General features: G+C 48.7%; 1 protein-coding gene and 1 non-coding gene across 2 annotated transcripts; both read right to left on the bottom strand.

The window, feature by feature from the left end:
- Positions 1-4,195: 4,195 nt before the first annotated feature.
- Positions 4,196-4,322, bottom strand: LOC123455219. The gene has a single exon (XR_006633764.1). It is a non-coding gene; the product is annotated as a U6atac minor spliceosomal RNA (small nuclear RNA).
- A 10,703-nt stretch (positions 4,323-15,025) lies between these two features.
- Positions 15,026-19,689, bottom strand: Tpgs1 (tubulin polyglutamylase complex subunit 1). Its single transcript, XM_004654857.2, has 2 exons — positions 19,316-19,689; positions 15,026-15,719 (listed from the first exon to the last, which is right to left on the bottom strand). Exons 1-2 carry the CDS (start codon positions 19,687-19,689, stop codon positions 15,182-15,184), a joined length of 912 nt encoding a protein of 303 aa, XP_004654914.1. The 3' UTR covers positions 15,026-15,181.
- Between the last annotated feature and the right edge of the window lie 281 nt (positions 19,690-19,970).

Genomic DNA, 19,970 nt, shown 5'->3' with positions numbered 1-19,970 from the left:
TACCCTGATGACCAGAACCAGCATACTTTCTGAATATGCATGTCTTTCAGAGGGGTCCTCAGTGTTCCTGGACCCTTTTCTTTTTGTCAGGGCTCTCGGTTCTCTCATGTCAAAGTTGTCAACATACAGTAGTTAAAATTAGAGGCTGGGAAGCCGGGTGTGGTGTGCACGCCTTTGATCTCAGCATTCAGAAGGCGTAGGTAAGAGAATCATGAGTTCCAGGCCACCCTGAGACTACATAGTGAATTCCAGGGCAGCCTGGAGTAGAGTGAAACCCTACCTTGAGAAAACCAAAACAAAACAAAAATTAGGGGCTGAGGAGACGGTTAGTTGGTTAAAGGTGCTTTCTGGCAAAGCCTGCCAACTTGGGTTTGATTCCCCAGTATCCACATAAAGCCAGATACACAAAGTGGTACATAGGTCTAGAGTTTATTTGCAGTGGCAAGAAGCCTTGGCGTGTCCACTCCCCCTCATTTACCTGCCCCCCAACAAATTGAGAAAAGCAACAACAACAAAAACTAGTCATAGCTCTTCCAGGATGTGAACCTCTGGTGGGTGTTAGGAAAAGCAGGAAAATGAAACAAGAGGGAAAACCAGGCCCAACAGTAGAGTCGGCTTTATTCAGGGGCAGCTTGAGAAAGGCTCTAACCAAGCAGGTTAAAAAGCCACCTCCCTTGCAGACTTAGGTGGCTCTAGAAGTAAAGCCATACTTGAAGGCATTCTCAGAATCCCAAATAGTAACAGGTACTTTTGAGACCATTTGTAACTGGAGCTGTGAAACACACTATTGTATAGGCAAATAAAAGATTAACTCAGCTAGGCATGGTGGCACATGCCTTTAATTCCAGCACCAGACAGAGGTAGGAGGATTGCTGTGAGTTGAGGGTCACCCTGAGACTACATAGTGAATTCCAGGTCAGTCTGGGCTACAGCAAGACCCTACCTTGAAAAACCAAAAAAAGGGGGGGGGAGGGGCCTGGAGAGATAGATGGCTTAGTGGTTAAGACATTTGCCTGTGAAGCCCAAGGTCCCAGGTTTGATTCTCCAGTTTCCACGTAAGCCAGATGCACATGGTGGCACATGCGTCTGGAGTTTCTTTGCAGTGGCTAGAGACCCTGGCGTGCCCATTCTCACTCACTCTCTCCCTGTCTCAAATAAATAAATAAAAATTAAAAATAGGGGCTGGAGAGATGGTTAAAGTGAATGCCTGTGAAGCCTAAGGACCTAGGTTTGATTCTCCTGGTCCCACATACGCCAGATGCACATGGTGATGCATGACTCTGGAGTTCATTTGCAGTGGCTAGAGATCCTGGTGTGCCCATTCTCTCCCCCTTTCCCTTTCTGTTCCTAATAAGTAAATAAAAATCTTTAAAAAAATAAAACAAATAAAATATTGAGCTGGGCTTGGTGGAGCATGCCTTTAATCTCAGCACTGGGGAGGCAGAAGTAGGAGGATCACCACGAATCTGAGACTACATAGTGAATTCTAGGTCCTGGGCTAGAGTGAGACCCTATCTTGAAAAACAAAAAACAAAAAGAAAAGAAAAGAAAAAGATTGACTCATGACATTGGAAAGAGAAAAATCTCAGTAAACGTGAGAGAGGCTTGGAAGACGAGAGAGTGAGTTTTACTTCAGGAGAAATAAGGTCTGTATAGGTCCAGTTTAATAGGAACATGTCTATAAGAACTCTAACACAGGACGCTAAACCTCCCAGCTCTGAGCTTGTTTCACACCTCACCAGGGCCCCAACTGGAACCAAGAGTAATTGGGGAAGTGAGCAAGGATGCTGCTGTTTTGGTGAACCTGGAACCAGCAAAAGAGTGAAGGAGATAGTCACAGAGAATAATCAACTCCTACCAAACCAGATATCCAGAGACAGAGGCTCCCAAGACCTCATCACTAAAGTAGACCTAAAACGAATTCAACATGGCTCAGGGAAATTTACAGAAGAGGGGGCGGAAAGATTGTTAGAGCCACATGTTGGGACATTATGCACAGAGACATTGACTCTTCCCCATTAACTGATGGCCACCCCCACAATGCATGACCCACATTTCCCAATGAGGGTGGGTACCTTCAGAAGGGGGAGGACAGGGAAGAGGTTAGCGATGGTACCAACATAGCTATTTACACACTGAGTATGTACATAACTAATAAAGGAAAAAAAAGAAAAGACCTGTAACCCAGAACAACAGATGCCTCAGCTGGTCACAGAGATGTCATGTCATACACAGAAAAACATGATTGACATGGAGTACAGAGGTACATGTGGAGCACAGAAAAAGGTAATAAACTGGATTTTTTTCCCCTAAGATAAGGTTTCACTCTAGCCCAGGATGACCTGGAATTCACTATATAGTTTGAGGGTGGCCTCAAAATCATGGTGATCCTCCTACTTCTGCTTCCTGAGTGCTGAGATTAAAGATGTGAACCAACACTCTGGCATCAATTTGTATTATTATTATTATTATTATTATTATTATTATTATTTTATTATTTTAGCTTTTAGTTCCAGTTTATTTTTTTTTTTTTTATTTTTTTTTTTTTTTTGGTTTTTTGAGGTAGGGTCTCACTCTAGCCCAGGCTGACCTGGAATTCACTATGGAGTCTCAGGGTGGCCTTGAACTCACAGCGATCCTCCTACCTCTGCCTCCCAAGTGCTGGGATTAAAGGCGTGCGCCACCACGCCTGGCTCCAGTTTATTTTTTTATTAACAACTTCCATGATTATAAACAGTATCTCATGGTAATGCTCCCCCTCCCCCCACTTTCCCCTTTGAAACTCCATTCTTCATCATATCCCCTCCTCCTCTCAATTACTCTCTCTTTTATTTTGATGTAATGATTTTTTCCTCCTATTACGATGGCCTTGTGTAGGTAGTGTCAGGCACTGTGAAGTTATGGATATACAGGCCATTTTGTGTCTGGAGGAGCATGTTGTAAGATGTCCTATTCTTCCTTTGGCTCTTACATTCTTTCTGCTACCTCTTGTGCAATGGACCCTGAGCCTTGGAAGGTGTGATAGAGATATTTCAGGGCTGAGCACTCCTGTCACTTCTTCTAAGCACCATGATGCCTTTTGAGTCATCCCAAGGTCACTGCCATCTGAAAAGAGAAGCTTCTCTAACCAAAAGTGAGAGTAGCATTCATACATAGCTGTGAACATTAAATGCTTACTGGGAAGCTTGGTGAACATAGTATATCTATTTAGCTAGATACCACCAGACATTACCCCCTAGGGCTCATGACTACCTCTGTTATAGGTTTTCAGTATCAGGGATGTATTCCTTCCCATGGAGCGGACCTCCAGTCAAATTAGAGGGTGGTTGGTTTCCCCCATAACAGATGTGCCACTATTGCACCCATTGGCTCATTTGGTCTGGCTGGCCAAATACAAGATTTGCAGTGTCCACTGTTGGGGATCTTCACAGGTGATTTCTCTTTCTTCCATTGAACTGTGTACAGCATGGCTTTTTACAGCTTTCTGTCAGCTGGCCTACATGGAGGAGGTTTTCAGCTTAGCTCCAGCAGAATTTCTCAGTGGCCTTGCAGCCCAAGTATGTGGAGTCCTCAGCAATAGGGTCTTACCATCTATTTTTGATGGGAAACCAAGGGCCTTGGCAATGACCTGTAATGTTTTGGGGGCATCAGGGACCTCCCTGGTCAACAACTCACTGGAAAGTGTCCTATCCCTGGCACTGAAAATTTTCTAGTAACAATCTATGGCTCTTGTGTGTTCCATTGTCCAAAAAAGTAGGTTTCCATATGACTTGTTTATATTCTCTTAGATTTTGATTGGCCCTCCCTCCACTTTTCCTTTACTCAATCTCTTCCCCTAACCCCACTTAGGCCTTTTCACCCCATTAATCTGTTCTTCTACTTACATATATACAATACCATCCTATTAAGCCCCCCCTTCCCTCCCTTTCTATTTCCTTTATATTGCCTTTCTAGCTTACTGGCCTCTGCTTCTGAGTTTTCTTCCTACTCACACAGAAGTACAATAAAAACAGTGGTTAAAGCTGAGCATGGTGGTGCACGCCTTTAATTCCAGCACTCGGGAGGCAGAGGCAGGAGGATTGCTGTGAGTTCGAGGCCACCCTGAGAATACAGAGTTAATTCTAGGTCAGCCAGAGCTAGAGTGAGACCCTACCTTGAAAAACCAAAACCAAAACAAACAAACAAACAAAAAAACAAAACCCAGTGGTTAGATGCTACACAAAGTAGGTAGTCATGACTTAATTTATGCATGTTGTAAGGCCCAATGGCCTTTTCCATCCTTGTCAAGGGGAGTGCTAACCTTTTCTCCTTTCATACAACACATGACTTGGTTTTCAATACTCATAGCTTAACATAGTAGGAAACCTATGTATTGCCTAAACGTTTTTTAAAGCAGATTTTTAAAAATATTTTATTTTTATTTATTTATTTATTAGAGACAGAGAGAGGAAGAGAGAGAGAGAGAGAGAGAGAGAGAGAGAGAATGGGCTTATGTAGGACATGGAGAACTGAACCAGAGTTTGTAGGTTTCGCAGGCAAGCGCCTTAACCGCTAAGCCATCTCTCCAACCTTTTGTTTTGTTTGCTGACAGGAGGTTTCATTCTAGCTCAGGCTGACCTGGAACTCACTATGTTGTCCCAGAGTGGCCTTGAACTCACAACAATCCTCCTACCTCTGCCTCTCAAGTGCTGGGATTAAAGGCATGTGCCAACATGCCTGGCTTAAATATTTTATTTCTTTTTTCTTTTTTTTTTGTTTTTTTGAGGTAGGGTCTCACTCTGGCCCAGGCTGACCTGGAGTTCATTATGTAGTCTCAGGATGGCTTCAAACTCATGGTGATCCTCATACCTCTGCCTCCTGAGTGCTGGTATTAAAGGCATGCGCCACCACAACCGGCAAATATTTTATTTTTATTTATTTATTTGAGGGAGAAAAAGAGGGAGAGAGAGAATATGATTGGGCATGCCAGGCCCTCTAGCCACTGCAAAGAAACTCCAGATGCATGTGCCACCGTGTGTATCTGGTTTACTTAGGTACTGGGGAATTGAACCTGGGTCCTTAGGCTTTGCAGGCAAGCACTTTAACTATTAAGCCATTTTTCCAGCCTTCCAGCCTAGTTTTTAAAATAAAAAATTATTTAATAAAAAATTTTTTTGGTGTTTTGAGGAAGGGTCTCACTCTAGCCCAGGCTGACCTGGAATTCACTATGGAATCTCAGGGTGGCCTTGAACTCACAGTAATACTCCTACCTCTGCCTCTCGAGTGCTGGGATTAAAGGCATGTGCCACCATGCCCATCTAAAAATATTTTATTTTTATTTATTTGACATAGAAAGAGGGAGAGTGGTGCACCAGGGCCTCCAGTCAATTCAAACAAACTCCAGATATGTGCGCCCCCTTGTGCATCTGGCTAACGTGGGTCCTGGGGAATGGAACCTGGGTCCTTTGGCTTTGCAGGCAAATGCCTTAACCGCTAAGCCATCCTTTCAGCCCTAAAATTATTTATTCATTTATTTGTGAGAGAGAGTGCGAGCATGGATGTTTCAGGGTCTCTAGCCACTTCAAATGAACTCCAGACATATGCAGCACCTTGTGCATTAAGGTTTACGTGAGTATTGAGAAATTAAACCTGGGTCCTTTTTGCTTTGCTGGCAAGCACCTTAACCACTAAGCCATATCTTCAGTCCTATTGTCCAATCTATATTGTGGACAGACTGTTTTGCAATAAAAGTGTGGTATTTGGACTTTACGTCTCCTTTTGGTTCAAGGGTCTGGGACAGATGTGGGGGGTGGGGAGCTCTGCCCAGTGGAGAGGTATGAGGGGAATGTCTGGGGAAGAATGTGGTAGTCTCAAAGCTCTGGAAATAATCAGGAAGAGAGCAATGGGGTCCTGAACCCTGCCCAGAGGGACTTGATCCCAGTCACCTGGTTTATCAGAGAATGGAGCTAGCACTGAAGGAAAAGCCAAAAGGCAGGGGTGAAAGGAAAGGAGGGGAGTCTGCTGAGGCAGTCAGTTTGGAGGTACTTTCATCCCTGGTTTTATAATAGAGGACTAAAGCAGATAGCATTCTGGATCTAGGAGTTTATTAAACTGGCCATGGAGACAGTTTAGCTAGAAGGAGAGTGGAGTTTTGGAAATTTGAGAACCCATGGGGGGTAGAAGTTTTGGGGCATCAGACGGCCCTGGGCAATTGTTTCTGGCCTGAGGTGTTGCCTCAGGGCTTTGGCCACTTCAGGGAAGTGAAAATCATGATGCAGGATTTTGGGGTTCAGGAGGGGTCTCCCCAGAATTCATGAACCTTGAATTTGGGTTCTGTCTTGTCTTTAACAAGGAATTGATAAAGATGGACTCAAGCAGGATAAATCATGAATTACTATGTTTATTTAGGAAGAAATCAATTATGGGGTTTATTTAAGGGAGACTGGGAGCTAGAACAGAGTCAGAAATGTGGGAAGCAAGAAATACTGTCATGTGGAAACACTGCATGCTTTATGAGGTACATTTAAGAGAAGTTAAGGTTTGTTTTTGGGAAAAACTGGAGCAGAACTGCAAGCACGTGGAGGGGGTTAGACTGAGGGTTTCAAGGAAAGACTGAGGTAGGTCTATACGCATGTGGAAGACAGAACTTAGGTGTGTATATAGAGAGAAGGAACACTCATGGCACCATGGCCTCTGCCAGGAGCTTTCCTATGGAAGAAAGCTAAGAGAGCAAATAGTGAGACTCAAGGAAAAACAAGAGGAAAGGGGCTGGAGAGGTGGCTTAGCAGGTAAGCACTTGCCTGTGAAGCCTACGGACCCCGGTTCGAGGCTCAATTCCCCAGGATCCGGCTTACAGGTGATGCATGCATCTGAAGTTCATTTTCAGTAGCTGGAGGCCCTGGTGCACCCATTCTCTCTCCCTTTCTTTCTCTGTTTGTCACTTTCAACTAAATAAATAAACAAATAAACATAAACAAAAAAATTCTTAAAAAAAAATAAAAAAGAGGGAAAGTATCAAAGCAAAGACCAAGAAATCCAGAGGAGAAATGAGTAATGAGGAGAGCTACACTCATGGTCACCCCAACTTTTAAAAAATTACACAGGTGGCAAGCCTAGAGTTAGTGAAAGCACCCACATGGTGGATCTAGAGCGTCAGGGAAATCGCATGTGGTAGGTTAGAAGACCAGAGGAAAATCAGGCATGTAATCAAAATGAGAAGTTACCCCAAGCCATAAAGCAGAGGCAAAAACTACAAAATAGTTTTATGTCCCTCCCCACAACCCAGCCAGGCTACGTGGGGGGGATGCCAGGCTCAGGTGTGTCCCTGTGGCCAAGCGAAGAGAGGCAGAGCCACAGTTGAGCAGGAGAGCCAGAAAAACAGTGGATCTATCCGGAGCTAGCCACAGAAGAACACAGTAGGCTTTATAGGCCAGGGAAAAACCCTATTGGTTTGCAGATTTGAGGGTGGACCCCAGAGCCAAGACCAGCCAGGCGGTGGGCTAGACTGGGCAGCAGGAGGCACTGTAGATGTTTTGATCAGACATGTGTTCCATCTTTTATTTTTTAATTTTATTTTTTTCAAGGTAAGGCCTCACTCTAGCCCAGGCTCACTTGGAATTCACTAGGTAGTCTCAGCGTGGCCTTGAACTCACAGCAATCCTCCTACCTCTGTCTCCCAAGTGCTGGGATTAAAGGTGTGCGCCACCACGCCCCATGACGCGTTCTACTTTTTTTTTTTTTTGAAAATTTTTTATTTATTTATTTGAGAGCGACAGACACAGAGAGAAAGACAGATAGAGGGAGAGAGAGAATGGGTGCGCCAGGGCTTCCAGCCTCTGCAAACGAACTCCAGACGCGTGCGCCCCCTTGTGCATCTGGCTAACGTGGGACCTGGGGAACCGAGCCTCGAACCGGGGCCCTTAGGCTTCACAGGCGAGCGCTTAACCGCTAAGCCATCTCTCCAGCCCGACGAGTTCTACTTTTGCCAAGAGTTCTGTTCTTGTGTCAGGGTGAGGTGGCATGTGGGGTGGCATCTCCTGATTCTCTCTGGGCCTCAATTTCCTTTTTTAAATTTTTTACTTTTTGGTTTTTCGAGGTAGGGTCTCACTCTAGCCCAGGCTGACCTGGAATTCACGATGTAGTCTCAGGGTGACCCCGAACTCATGGTGATCCTCCTACCTCTGCCTCCCGAGTGCTGGGATTAAAGGTGTGTGCCACCATGCCCAGCTTCAATTTCCTTTTTTTAAATTAATTAATTTATTTTTATCAACAACTTCTGTAATTGTAGACAATAACCCATGATAATTCCCTCCCTCTCCCCTCTTTCCCCTTTGAAACTCCACTCTCCAATGTATCACTTCCCCTCTCAGTCCCTCTTTTATTTTGATGTCATCATCTTTTTCTCCTATTATGATGGTCATGTATAGGTAGTGTCAGGCACTGTGAGGTCATGGATATCCAAGCCATTTTGTGTCTGGAGTTGTAAGGAGTCCTGCCCCTCCTTTGGCTCTTACATTCTTTCTACCACCTTTTCCACAATGAACCCTGAGCCTTGGAAAATGTGATAGAGATATTTCAGTGCTGAGCCCTCCTCTGTCACTTCTCAGCACCATGGTGACTTCTGATTCATACCAAAGTCACTGTCATCTGAAAAAGAGAAGCTTCTCTAACCAAAAGTGAGAGTAGCATTAATATATGGGTATGCACATTAAAAGAAGTGCTGACTGCACAGTTACGTGAGCATAGTGCATACATTTAGGAAGACACCAGCAGACATTACAGCCCTCGGGCTCACAATTACCCTCTGTTGTAGCTTTTCAGTATCAGGGATGTATTCCCTCCTATGGAGTGGGCCTCCAGTCCAATTAGAGAGCAGCTGGTTTCCCCCATAATGGACATGCCACTATTGCACCTGTTGGCTCATTTGACTTGGCTGGCAAATTTAAGGCTTGCAGTGTCCACTGTTGAGTATTCCCACTGGTGATTTCTCTCTCCCAGGAACTGCATGCCGTGTAGCTTTTTTCAGCTTTCTGTCAGCTGGTCTGCATCAATTTCCTTTCTGTTCCTTTTTTTTTTTTTTTTTTTAGTTTCAAGGTAGGATCTCACTTTTGGCTCTGGTTGTCCGGGAATTCACTATGTACTCTCAGTATGGCCTTGAACTCATAGCAATTCTCCTACCTCTGCCTCCCAAGTGCTGGGGTTAAAGGCGTGTACCACCATGCCCAGCTATCTGGGCCTCAATTTCTAAATGCAACTGCCTGGGCTGGAGAGATGACTTAGCAGTTAAGGTGCTTAACTGCAAAGCCTAAAAACTCATGTTCAACTCTCCAGGTCCCACGTAGCCAGATGCACAGTGATGCAAACACCAGGGGGTGCATGTGTCTGGAGTTCATTCACAGCAGGCTGAAGGTCTTGCCATGCCCATTTTCTCTCTTTCTGCCTCCCAAATAATAATAATCAGGCTAGAGAGAAGGCTTAGCAGTTAAGGTGTTTGCCTACAAAGCCAAAGGACCCAGGTTCAACTCCCCAGGACCCATATAAACCAGATGCGCAAGGGGGTGCATGGGTCTGGAGTTTATTTCCATGGTTGGAGGCCCTGGCGTGCCTTCTCTGTCTGTCATTTCTCTTTCTCCTCTCTCTCTCTCTCAAATAAATAAATAAATAAATATGAAAAAACTTTAAACTAAAAACTGAAACTAGAGGATGATATTCAACCTTACCACTTAATTAAACAAATAATAATAAAATAAAATAAAATAAAATAAGCTAGCTTTCAACTAGCCTCCTTCAATCAGAGAGGTGGTTTGGATCATTCCAAGAATGTGATAATTGAGAAGGGTGGTTGGGTCACTCTTGGGAAACAGAGTAATAATGAAATGGCAGTCAGAGTCCAAAGATGGAGTCATTCTGGTTCTCCTGGGGCTTGCCAGCTTTTGTTGTCAGCAGTCAGTTCTCTTATGGGATTCCCTGACTCACCGCCTGAAAGGTTCAGACTTGAGTTGACTCCAATTTGCAGCAGCAGCAGCAGCAGCAGCAGTAGCAGCAGGGATGAGAATCCAATAAGAGAGTTGCAGCCTCCCTCCCCACCCCCTGCAGGGATTAGCTCAGGAGCAAGCATGTGACTTGTGTGACTATGGAGTGGCAGCCCTGGGAGCCAGTGCTGGGGTGGTGGCTGAGCTGGGAGCCTCCGGAGTGGAGTCATGCTGCTTGTGCCCTGTGAACAGTGTGACTGAGGGTGTGGAGGAACAGTGTGGCAAGGAGCCGGGACAGCCAGAGGCAGAGTCAAGGAGGGGTTAAGAAGTAAAAGGAAGGAGTGGAGCCTCTCAACTTGCCTTCTGTATGCCAGCCTTGTCCACAGGCCTCTTTGTGACAAGATGGCTACAGAATACAGCCCAGGCCCTCCAGTTCAGCATCCCAGCACCGTGTCCCCATGTTAGGGTTATAACAGGAAGATCAGGAATACCAGAGTATGTAAATAAGAGGCCTGGCAGTCAGGTATGAAGTAGCCCTTTTCTCCAGTCTTTTTTTTTTTTAAGTTTTCCGAGGTAGGGTCTCACTCTGGTCCAGGCTGACCTAGAATTCACTATGTAGTCTCAGGGTGGCCTTGAATTCACGGTGATCCTCTTACCTCTGCCTCCCAAGTGCTGGGATTAAAGGCGTGCACCACCACTCCCGGCTCCTAGTCAATTTCTTAAATCTATGGTTCTTTTATCCATATTCCCTCATTTAAGTTTTTTAAATTTTTATTTATTTGAGACAGAGAAAGAGGCAGGTAGAGGGAGAGAGAAAGAAAATGGGTATGCTAGGGCATCCAACCACTGCAAACAAACTCCAGACCCATATGCCACCATGTGCATCTGGCTCGTGTGGGACCTGGAGAATCGAATCTGAGTCCTTTGGCTTTACAGGCAAGCACCTTAACCACTAAGCCATCTCTCCAGCGGCCCCCCTCCCCCCATCGACTTTAACAGACTGATTGTGGGCAATAAAGGCTTCTAAGAAAGTCACCTGTTTCAGAACATCCAGTGAGGTTGTTTAGGGTGACTGGGCCCTGGAAAGTAAACAGCAGGAACGCCCTTGAGCCACTTTGCTAGAGATCAGAGAAGGATGGACCTTATTTCTTGCCTAATAGGGTTCCCTAGATCTGTTTTTGTATAAACTACCTGAGTCTCACCCTGGAAAGGAGTTCCCTTTTCCTAGAATTAAGATTTCTGGGGCTGGATGCTTTGTGGTTAAGGTGTTTGCCTGCAGAGCCTAACAACCCGGGATTTGATTGCCCTGTACACACCGTAAATCCAGATGCACAAGGTGGCACACACATCTGGAGTTCATCTGCAACAGCTACAGGCCCTGTTGTGCCCATTCTCTCTCTCTGCTTGCAAGTAAATACCAAAATAAATAGATTTCACTGGATGTTGTGGCACACACCTTTAATCTCAGCACTTGGGAGGCAGAGGTAGGAGGATCGCTGTGAGTTCCAGGGCAACCTGAGACTACATAGTGAATTCCAGGTCTGCTTGGGCTAGCTACAGTGAGAACCGGGTTTGGGGACGGGGGAGTCCTGGAGAGGTTAAATCTGATCCTGGCGTTGTGACTGGTTAAACTCAGCCCTGAAACTTGGTGTTATGGATGGTTAGCTCAGTCCCCATTCATCTACAAATGACCTCAATTTGGGTTACAGGTGAAGGAGGATAGGAGAAAGCTAAAGCTATCTTTTTGTTGTTGTTGCTGTTAAAGGCAGTGTCAGTTAGGGATTAAGGCTCAAAGAGAACCAAGACGTACCACCCCACTTGCCATCTCTCCCTTACCGAAGAACAGCAGAAACGGAATCATGTCTGATAGAGACTGGTCTGCAGCGCCCCCTGTTGCCCAGTCTGGTGCACTATCTAGACAGAGGTCCTGGATGGGCTGGCCCAGGGATCCGCCCTCTAAATCTACCAACCGATTGGGTCTTCCCCCTCCCTATAAAGGCCCCTGTCTTCTTCCTGTCAAAAACTGCCTGCTCGGGCTGGAGAGATGGCATAGCGGTTAAGCGCTTGCCTGTGAAGCCTAAGGACCCCGGTTCGAGGCTCGGTTCCCCAGGTCCCACGTTAGCCAGATGCACAAGGGGGCGCACGCGTCTGGAGTTCGTTTGCAGAGGCTGGAAGCCCTGGCGCGCCCATTCTCTCTCTCTCCCTCTACCTGTCTTTCTCTCTGTGTCTGTCGCTCTCAAATAAATAAATAAATAAAAATTAAAAACAAAACAAAACAAAACAAAAAAAAAAAACTGCCTGCTCATCTCAGCTTTGCCTCTCTGCTGCGCCGGCAGACCTCTCTTGGTTTGGACCACAAGGATACACTTGAGTCCAGCTTCCCGACACCCCAGCCAGGCTGGGGTGGTGGGGGAGAAGAGCATAAAATAGTTTTTTGGTTTGGATGGCTTTTCTGTTTGTTTCTGCTTTATAGTTTGGGGTAACGTCTCTCTTTTTTATTTTTATTTTGTCGAGGCAGGGTTTCACTCTAGCCCAGGCTGACCTGGAACTCACCATGTAGTCTCAGGGTAGCTTTGAACTCACAGTGATCCTCCTACCTCTGCCTCCCGAGTGCTGGGATTAAAGGAGTGCGCCACTACGCCCAGCTCTTTTTTTTTTTTTTTTTTTTTTTTTTAACGACTTTCCTCTAGTTTCTGAGTCTACCATGGGCAGATTCTTCCCAAGGTTCCCTACGCAAGCTCCTGGATCTAGTTTCCACGTCCCAGCAACTTTACTCTAGTTTCTCTTTAAGAGCCTCAGTTTCTCTTAAGTCCACACGCTTGCGGCTTTACTCCAGTCCACCCCCTCACCAAGCCTCCCAATTTATCTTAAACGTTATAAACTAAACTATGCAGTGTTTCCATATGAGACTTTCTCAAACCCCCCAATTTGTGATTTTCCCCTCAATAAACTTAATAATTCATAATTTATCCTTCTTGAGTCCATTTTTATCAATTCTTTGTTAAAGGTAGGACAGAACCCAAACTTGGGATTCATACAATGGGGGACTACTCCTGAACCCCCAAATCCTGCATCAACAGGGTGAGCTTTACCAAAGCTCTCTGTGCTTTTTTCTTTCTTTCTCTTAATCTAATAAAGTCTCCCTGAGCATGGTGGTGCACACCTTTAATCCCAGCACTTGGAAGGCAGAGGTAGGAGAATCGCCAAAAGTTCAAGGCTACCCTGAGACTACCAAGTGAATTCCAGGTCAGCTTGGGCAAGGGGATACCCTACCTCGAAAAACCAATAAAAAAAAAAAGTGGGGTGGAGAGATGGCTTAGCAGTTAAGGCGTTTGCCTGCAGAGACAAAAGATCCTGGTTCGATTCTCCAGGACCCACGTAAGCCAGATGCACAAGCAGGCACATGCATCTGGAGTTTGTTTGCAGTGGCTGTAGGCCCTGGCGTGCTCATTCTCTCTCCCTCTCTCTGCCTTTTTTTTTTCTCTCTCAAATACATAAAGAAAAATAAAGTTAAAAAATAGTTTTAAAAAAGTAATAAGGGGGCTGGAGAGATGGCTTAGCGGTTAAGCGCTTGCCTGTGAAGCCTAAGGACCCCGGTTTGAGGCTCGGTTCCCCAGGTCCCACGTTAGCCAGATGCACAAGGGGGCGCATGCGTCTGGAGTTCGTTTGCAGAGGCTGGAAGCCCTGGCGCGCTCATTCTCTCTCTCTCCCTCTATCTGTCTTTCTCTCTGTGTCTGTCGCTCTCAAATAAATAAATAAATAAATTTAAAAAAAAGTAATAAGGTCTCTCTAAACTTTACCCTCTGGTCTATGGATTTCAATTATATTATTATAGGTTTTTCAAGGTAGGATTTCACTCTAGTCCAGGGTGACCTGGAATTCACTTGGTAGTCTCAGGGTGGCTTTAAACTCACAGTGATCTTCCTACTTCTACCTCCCAAGTGGGATTAAAGGCGTGAGCCACCAAGCCCAGGTCTACTTCTGTTTTTTTTCTCTGGCAGAAATAAACCTTGATTACTTGTTAACTACCTGTGCCCAACAGTGAATTCCCTTTAGGAGCGTATGAACTGGGACTGTGTAGGTTGGATCACACGGAGTGTGGGAGGATTCCAGAGCAAGTCTGGGGTGTATCTCGTTCGATATCTGGGCTCACATGCCTATCACCATCAATGGTAGGGCTCCTGCCTAGAAATTGTGCTGGGAGTATGATCAGCTGTGGAACTCCTGCCTAGAACCCACAGTGAGGGCTGGGGGCGTGGTCAGAGGTAGAGTGACAGCCTAGAACCCACAGTGAGGGCTGGGGGCGTGGTCAGAGGTAGAGTGACAGCCTAGAACCCACAATGAGGGCTGGGGGCGTGGTCAGAGGTAGAGTGACAGCCTAGAATCCACAGGGAGGCAGGGGGCGTGGTCAGAGGTAGAGTGACAGTCTAGAACCCACAATGAGGGCTGGGGGCGTGGTCATAGGTAGAGTGACAGCCTAGAACCCACAGTGAGGGCTGGGGGCGTGGTCAGAGGTAGAGTGACAGCCTAGAACCCACAGTGAGGACTGGGGTGTGCTCAGTGGTAGTGCACCCAGGAGTCCTAGCTAGCAGAGCAGTATAGACTGAGGCCCAAGGGTGACCACTGTTATCATTTGTGGCTCTCTGAGTTCCCATGGAGTCTGCTCCACAGACCTGTGTGTGTGGACTCCTGGGGAGTTCAGGAAGGAAGAGCAGACATGCAGAGTGCAGTCCCCAACAGAGACTCTGAGTTGGCAGGCAGTGTGGGAAGTTCCTGGGTGGTTTCCTCCTGGGCTGTGTCCCTTCACCTTCCTGGACCCTGGGTCCCTCCCTACACGAACTCTTCACCTTCCCAGGGCTGCAGCTGTACTGTCGCTGGTAACTGGGAAAACAGAGGACCAGGGAGGCTCTTAGGAGAGCAGAGCTCCTCACGGGGCTCCTGCCTCTGAGAAGCTGCCACTGCCTTGTGCAGGGCCAGCCTCGGCTCCCCTTATCCTGTGCGGTAGTCATGAGGGGCCTCATGGGACCTGTAGGGGTTGCAGGCGGTGCACAGGAACACACAGGCACAGCCAGAAATCTCCGTATAGGCTTTATTTCTCCTAAGCAGGCCCGAGGGTAGGTGCAGGAGGCAGTTGAGGCAGGGCGTGGGTCTCGGGGGTGTCTCACTCCTGCATGCAGACACGCCGCAGTCCCCGACCAGTGCCATCCTAGAGCTGGGTGTGAAGTATGGACTCAACCCACAGGCTTGACCTTGGCAATGAAGAGAGCAGCAGCCTTCTCCAAGAACTCCTCCCGGGACATGGGTAAGCTGGGCCGTCGTCCAGCTGTTGCCCGGTCCAGGGCCCGTGCCAGGCTGTCGGGCCCCAGGCGTGAACCAGCCTCCAGGTAGTGTGCAGGTGTGGCAGCCTGGTCCCCAGCACCCAGGGCTCCCTCAAGGGTGTCCAGTACTGCCTGGCCCACACGGCGGTCAGCCATGGACAACCCTGGGTCTTCTAGAAGCTGGAAGAGGGCTCCAGCCCGTGCTACGAACTCCAGCAGCACGAAGCAGGACAGCATGCCAGAGCGGAAGATGCCCAGTGGCACTGCCTCATGGTCACGGCACTGGATCTTGCGTAACAGGGGTGCCACGACCTCCTTGGGGGCCCCGCCGTCCCTGCAGATGCGTGTCAGTAACTCACTGTAGGTGCGTCCATCCAGCCCTGGCTTTTTCTTGCGCCCACTGGCACTCAGGCACTCATAGGCCACGCTGACGTTGTTATTGAAGGCTGTCCTGTGGGTGGGAGGACAAAGTGTTAACGCAACGCCTGGGGGTTCCAGCATCATGCCTGTTGCTCATGCCACAGGCCTATTGGCTCCAGGGCCTTTGCACAGCTGAAGCCCTTCTCTTACCCTCTCCCACTCTCCTCTTCCACCTGCTCCAGCCGGGTCTTCTGCCCGTCATTGACTGTGACTCATACTAGGACTTTCATTTGTCTTTTTTTTTTTTTTTTTTTTTGGTTTTTCAAGGTTAGGGTCTCACTCTGGCCCAGGCTGGCCTGTAATTCACTATGTAGTCTCAGGGTGGCCTCAAACTCATGGCGATCCTCCTACCTCTGCCTCCCAAGTGCTGGGATTAAAGGCGTGTGCCACCACGCCTGGCTTTTTAAAAATAGTTTTTATTTTTACTTATTTATTTGACAAAGAGAATGAAGGAGGGAGGGAGGGAAAGAGAGAGAGAGAGAGAATGGGCACGCCAGGGCCTCTAGCCACTGCAAATGAACTCCAGATGCATGTACCACCTTGGCTTATGTGGGTCCTGGGGAATCAAACCTGGGCCCTTTGGCTTTGCAGGCAAGCGTCTTAACCACTAAGCCATCCCTCCAGCCCCTGTCGTTTGTCTAGTGTCTCCCTCTAGTGCATCACTGTAACCCCAGCACTAAGGACAGGGCCTGGCATACAGAGAGATGGAGCTCTGTGTCTGTTGAACTGGTCTCAATTCTCCTGCCTTAGCCTCCAGTGCTGGAATTCCCAGATGTGTGCCACCAGGTCCAGGTGGTAAAGTTTTTTGGGGGGACACAGCATGGCTGATCCAGATGTGGCTGCATCACAGTTCCACCCAAGAGGTGATGGTTATCGAACAACCCCAGACTTAATGACAACCACTGCCTTGGGTCTTCACAGATTGCTTGCTGGCCCTCAGTGGGTGGTTCTTCCCCTGCTACAGGTACGTACAGATGGTAGCAGAGCCCTTCATCCCACCCAGAAGCCCATGGCAGTGAGCATGCAGAAGGGAAATGGGAGGCTTTCAGTAGGCTGATGGTGTGGCTGAAGGTCCCAGAGAGGAGTTGCCTGACACTTGCAGGGCTCAGTGAATAGACTGTCCTTCCATGTTGGGGTTGCACAGTAGAGCCCTCATGCAGAACCCTGGTCATGTGAAGAGCCACAGAGGTATGGGGGCTGTTTGTTACTGAGGTGCCACACAGCTCTTCCTGACTGATACACTTTGGGTCCAAGATCCACTCATCTCTGTGGCCATTTCTGTTGATGTCCACCCACTAGCTCTCTTGTCCTGACTGTAACTTTCTAGGGACATCCTCCAGTGAGGCAAAACCTATCTGTCTGGTTTCTGAACAGAGCCTATAGCTGCCTTGCAGGGTCACCTGAGTTCCTGACATGTCACTGAGCCTTTTTCTTCTTGCCCAGGTGTGTGTGTGGGGGGGGCAGAGATGGGAGTTCTGCACCTCCAGATTTCCTAGAGGATGGAAAAGCCCAGGCCAGGTGCCCCAGCCATGCTGGCCTGTGGGAGCGCCACATCCACCTTGGTCTTCTGAATGCTGTTGATGGCCACACAAGGGATAATTACAGCCCCAAGGATTAGGGACCAGCTTGGGGATGGGGATGCCCACTTCCCAAGCCACTCACCTCTGCTTCTGGCTCCCTGTAAGTCACCCACAGGTGACAGGGAGCAGCTCCAAGGCAGTGAGCTCCAGCCTTGGGTAGGCCTCGGTTGGCTATTCCTGCTCTGCTGTGACCTAGCCAGAGGTCTCAGTTCTGCCAGAAGGCTTTGCACAACATACTCAGTTATAGACTGTCCCCATAAGGAGCTATGGGTGTGTGTGTGTGTGTGGGGGCTCCTTCCTTCTTCGACCAGTACTCCCTATCAGGAGGGACCCAGCATGATGTCTGGATGTCATGACTGGGGTGGTGGTGGGAAAGATCCTGGCATGGAGTGGTGGAGGCTGGGGACATAGCTCAGCCTCTGTAGAGCCCAGGACACCCCACAGAAAAAAGTGTGATGCTCAGGGACCTAAACCTAGGCTGGTTGGTCCTTTAGGGTGCCCTGCTTGCATTCAGGGTACCTCTTGCTGTTATACTTAGCACTGTGGTGGCCATGAAGGCCACACAGCCCTTTGGGTCTGACTCACAGTTCAGTCCCCTAATGGCTGTAGCCTTTACACATCATGTCACGTCCAGCAGAGGTGGTGGACGGAAACACTCGGCTGTGGGTGTCTTTTTCCAGATGTGATGTGCCGTCAGTGTCTCTCACTCAACCCCTTATCAATGGAGGACAAAGAGCCCAACTGAGTCAGGATGGAGATGCCCAACTTCTGGGCTGGCAGGTGATGTTCAGTCTGAGACAGGGAGGTGGCAGCCTGGGTTGCTCCCAGGGAGGATGGGACAAGCTTGGTTCCAACTTCCACCCCCACCACAAGCTTTATCTTCAGGAGCCTCACTAGCTTGCAGGTGCCTCCCCCTGTCTTCTGCTGTCTTGAGATGCCTCTAGGCCTTAGGGTGAGTAGTGACCCAAGTTTATGTCCATGCAGAACCTAGAAATGTGTCCTCCAACACATGTGTGTAAGCCGTTAGGGTGAGGCTGTGGTGGAGGACATCAGCAGTCAATCCAGTGACTGGCAGGATTAGGACAGAGACATGGAGGTCAGGTGGGGGTTGGTGAGGAAGACAAGAGATGGAATGGCGCCAGAGCTGCAGATGCGCAATGGCCCTACCCCAGAGCGCTATGACTTCAGAATTCCAGCCTCAGCTCTGAAGAACGCTTCTATTTATGCCTCCAAGTTAGTGGTAACTTTGTCAAAATGGACGTCTCCATCATGATGTCTATGGAGTGCCCCATGAGGCCTTGTGCAGTGCTTGGTCTGAACCACCATTCATGGTGGTCCTGTCACTAACCATTTTTGTCCTTAGAAGACCGCCTTCCTGATGTCCCACAGGAAGCTTCTGCATGCTCCCTCCTTCCCCGGGGACTCCCGAGGCTGTGGTCCTGAGCTCTGTTCTTCTCTCCTGAAGCCTTCATGGACTCTCTCCTGTTACCACTGCCTTAGTTGTGGACGCTCTGTCCACTTTCCTGCTGTGGGATGCTCGCTAAGTGACCAGCGAATTCCCAGAATCACGGGGCTCCTGTCCTCCGGAGTGTGCCCTTTCCACCCCCAACTCTGAGCGCCAGATTCCTCCAGGCTCAGCACGGTAGCCATTTGTTCTTTGGCTACAGGAACAGAATCTCCGCTGAGTTTTCTAAGGCTCCTCAACCTCCAAACTTCTAAGCTACGTGGGGAAACCTGGCACTTGTTCAATTGTAGCCTTCCCAGCCCTCAACCCATCAGAGGCTCAGGAAGTGGGCCGACTACAACTCCCGACACACCGCGCGCCAGGACAACAGCTCCCAGAAGCCCCGTGCCAACAATGGGCGGAGTGTCTGCGGAGCACCTTGGGAATTGTAGTTCTGCCTCTGCCCCGCTTAACCTTACCAGGCCCATGCTAAAGGCTCACAGACTACAACTCCCATCACTCCCCGTACCGGCGGTGGGATGAGTCCGCGCGGGGCTCGTCGGGAGATGTAGTCTGGCCACCCCACCCGCCGACGGCCCGCACCTCTGAGAGTGATGAGCCAGACGAAGGTGCCACAGCGCGCGGCCCAGGCGCTGCTGCTGCAGGAGGAGCTGCCCCGGAGGGTCCCCGGCGCCGCCGTTGCCTGGCGAGCGCAGGTCCACGTTTTCGAAGTAGTGAGCCAAGAAGGCTATGGGCTCCTCAGGCCGGGTTTCCAGCACTTTCAGTAAGGCTCCGCGCAGCATCTCCGTCACGCCGACCTGCCGCAGGAAGTCCTCCTCGCTCTCGGCTGCCGCAGCCGGCTGGGACACCGACGTCCGACCATTGTCCATCATACTGGCCGCTGGTGCCACCGTCGGCCGTCGCTTCTCCACTGCCGCCATCTTCGCTAAGGGCAGCGGGACCGGAAGTGCCGCCATACTTGTCAGTAGAATGAGGCCTCTTGGAAGCCATCTTTGTTATGGGCAGAGCCCAGACCCTCCCCCTGCTGGCCGACTCCTGGAAATAACAGCAGCGGGTCACCCACTTTCCTAGGTTCTAATTGGCAGAGTGCCAATTTGCTTTTATTTTTGCTATGGTGACTGAAACCTGAGTTTGCCTGACTCCGAAATATCTCCTTAGGAGGGGCTCAGTGTCTGGCATGAAGTCGAGTTGTTTGCCATCTTGGTAGTGGGCAAGTCTTAGCAACCAAGCTCTCTGG

This window comes from Jaculus jaculus, chromosome 15 (assembly GCF_020740685.1).
Source record: "Jaculus jaculus isolate mJacJac1 chromosome 15, mJacJac1.mat.Y.cur, whole genome shotgun sequence".
In the NCBI taxonomy this organism is placed as follows: domain Eukaryota; kingdom Metazoa; phylum Chordata; class Mammalia; order Rodentia; family Dipodidae; genus Jaculus; species Jaculus jaculus.
This window is presented reverse-complemented; position numbering and strand designations above follow the sequence as displayed.